The sequence below is a fragment of the Apaloderma vittatum genome, unplaced genomic scaffold, assembly GCF_000703405.1.
Source record: "Apaloderma vittatum isolate BGI_N311 unplaced genomic scaffold, ASM70340v1 scaffold40161, whole genome shotgun sequence".
Lineage (NCBI taxonomy): Eukaryota > Metazoa > Chordata > Aves > Trogoniformes > Trogonidae > Apaloderma > Apaloderma vittatum.
This window is the reverse complement of record NW_009699133.1, coordinates 1-1,484: the sequence shown is the minus strand read 5'-3', so window position 1 is coordinate 1,484 and position 1,484 is coordinate 1. Positions and strand designations below refer to the sequence as shown.

The 1,484-nt window shown below is 59.6% G+C and overlaps 1 protein-coding gene across 1 annotated transcript in view; it reads right to left on the bottom strand.

Moving 5' to 3' along the window:
• The window catches only part of PTRH1 (peptidyl-tRNA hydrolase 1 homolog (S. cerevisiae)), a gene marked incomplete at its 5' end in the record, with an annotated part of 2,929 nt that extends 1,453 nt beyond the window's left edge, over positions 1 to 1,476 (bottom strand). Inside the window, 4 exons of the mRNA XM_009878253.1 lie at positions 14 to 136; positions 532 to 577; positions 1,164 to 1,263; positions 1,404 to 1,476. Of these exons, the coding sequence (XP_009876555.1) occupies positions 14 to 136; positions 532 to 577; positions 1,164 to 1,263; positions 1,404 to 1,476 (342 nt within the window). The remainder of the gene's footprint in view (positions 1 to 13; positions 137 to 531; positions 578 to 1,163; positions 1,264 to 1,403) is intronic.
• Positions 1,477 to 1,484: the final 8 nt, after the last annotated feature.

The window sequence follows — 1,484 nt, the reverse complement described above, 5'->3', positions numbered from 1 at the left end:
GCAGGAATGTCACAGCCTGGGCCAGGACTTGCTCCAGCCTCTCCTGCTCCCCAGCGCTGAACGGAGCCAGGACGTAGCTGGACACAGTCACGTCACCCTCTGGGCGTCCAATGCCAACCCTGAGCCGAGTCATCTCCTGGGGAGGGAGGAGAGCAGGAGGAGCTTCACTGTAAGTGCTGAGAAAGAGCAGGGGCAAGGGGACAGTGCTGCGAGTGGGGCTGGGCAGCAAGGGAGCAGCCCCATGTGCTTTCCAGGTGGTTTTGAGTGCTTGCTCCAAGAAACATGATTTTGGAAGAGGCTTTTGCTGGGCTGTGCTGAGATCCCAGACTCCTGCCAGGCCTGGCAGAGCCGCTTGAGCTAATTGTTTCCATGTCCTCCATCGAAGCCAAACTGACATCAGCCCTCCGGGAAGGAGGGAGAGGAAAGGGAGCAGAGGTTTGTCTGAGGGGCGTGAGAAGGATGGGAGTGGGGGAACAAGCGATGCATTGAGGCATAGGCAAGACTGATCCCTTTCCACTGATGTCCACTCACGTTGGAGTGTAAAGCACCGATGCAGGATTGAACGCCGTTGTGTCCCCTTGGGAGAGAAGGAGAGAACCCACTGTTAGTCTGTAAGAGATACCACCCCCACCACGGGGGTCTCATGCTGCAGGGACTTGGGGTCCCAGCTGGGGGCTGCAGTCCTTGCATGCTCACTCTGCAGGAACATCCAGCCCCTGGGGCTGAGAGCAGCTGGTTCGGGGAACACGAGGGAAGCAGGGCTGGGACAGCACGTTCTGTGCATCTCGGCTCTCGTTGGTGCACGTGCAACTGAGCACTGGGGCCCAGTACCATCCCTGCCCTGTCCCACAGCAATTTCCTAGGTTAAATGTCTGGAAGCAGATGCAGGAGCTGGTGCTGGGGCAGGCAGAGCACTATAAAAAGCCCATGTGGTGCAGCTGATGGGCTGGATCCAACCCACAACTGCTTCCAAGAGCCTCCCTGCCCTTCCTGCCAGGGCAGGATTTGGGAGGCTGCCTGAACAGCCAGCAACAGGGATCAAGCCCAGGGCTGCGGCTGAAAACAGCACCAGGATGGGGCCAGAACAGCCTGTGTGTGCCTGTAGGAGCATGGCAAGGCCTCAAACCAGCTCCTGCAACCACAGAGCTGGGGCCACCCCTTACCTTGCGCTGCCTCCCAGCTTGATCGCCACCTTGCCCAGTGCCTTGTCCAGGTCGTCATGAACCAGGTAAATGTCTTCTGGGCGAAAGTTGTAGATCTCAGCTTTGGAAACAGAAACACAACCCAAGGAACAATTTGGATACAGACTCACCAGGCCCTGGCCCCGTGCTGGGCAGGAGGACAGCCCGGTGGCACAGGGCCCGGTGGCACAGGAGGCTTTTGGGGGTGACACAGCTGCTCACCGGCGCTGGCGATGCTGAGCCCGTTGAGGTTCATGAGCCTCCGCGGCTTGACCAGCACCAGCTCCGCGCCGTGGGCTGCGG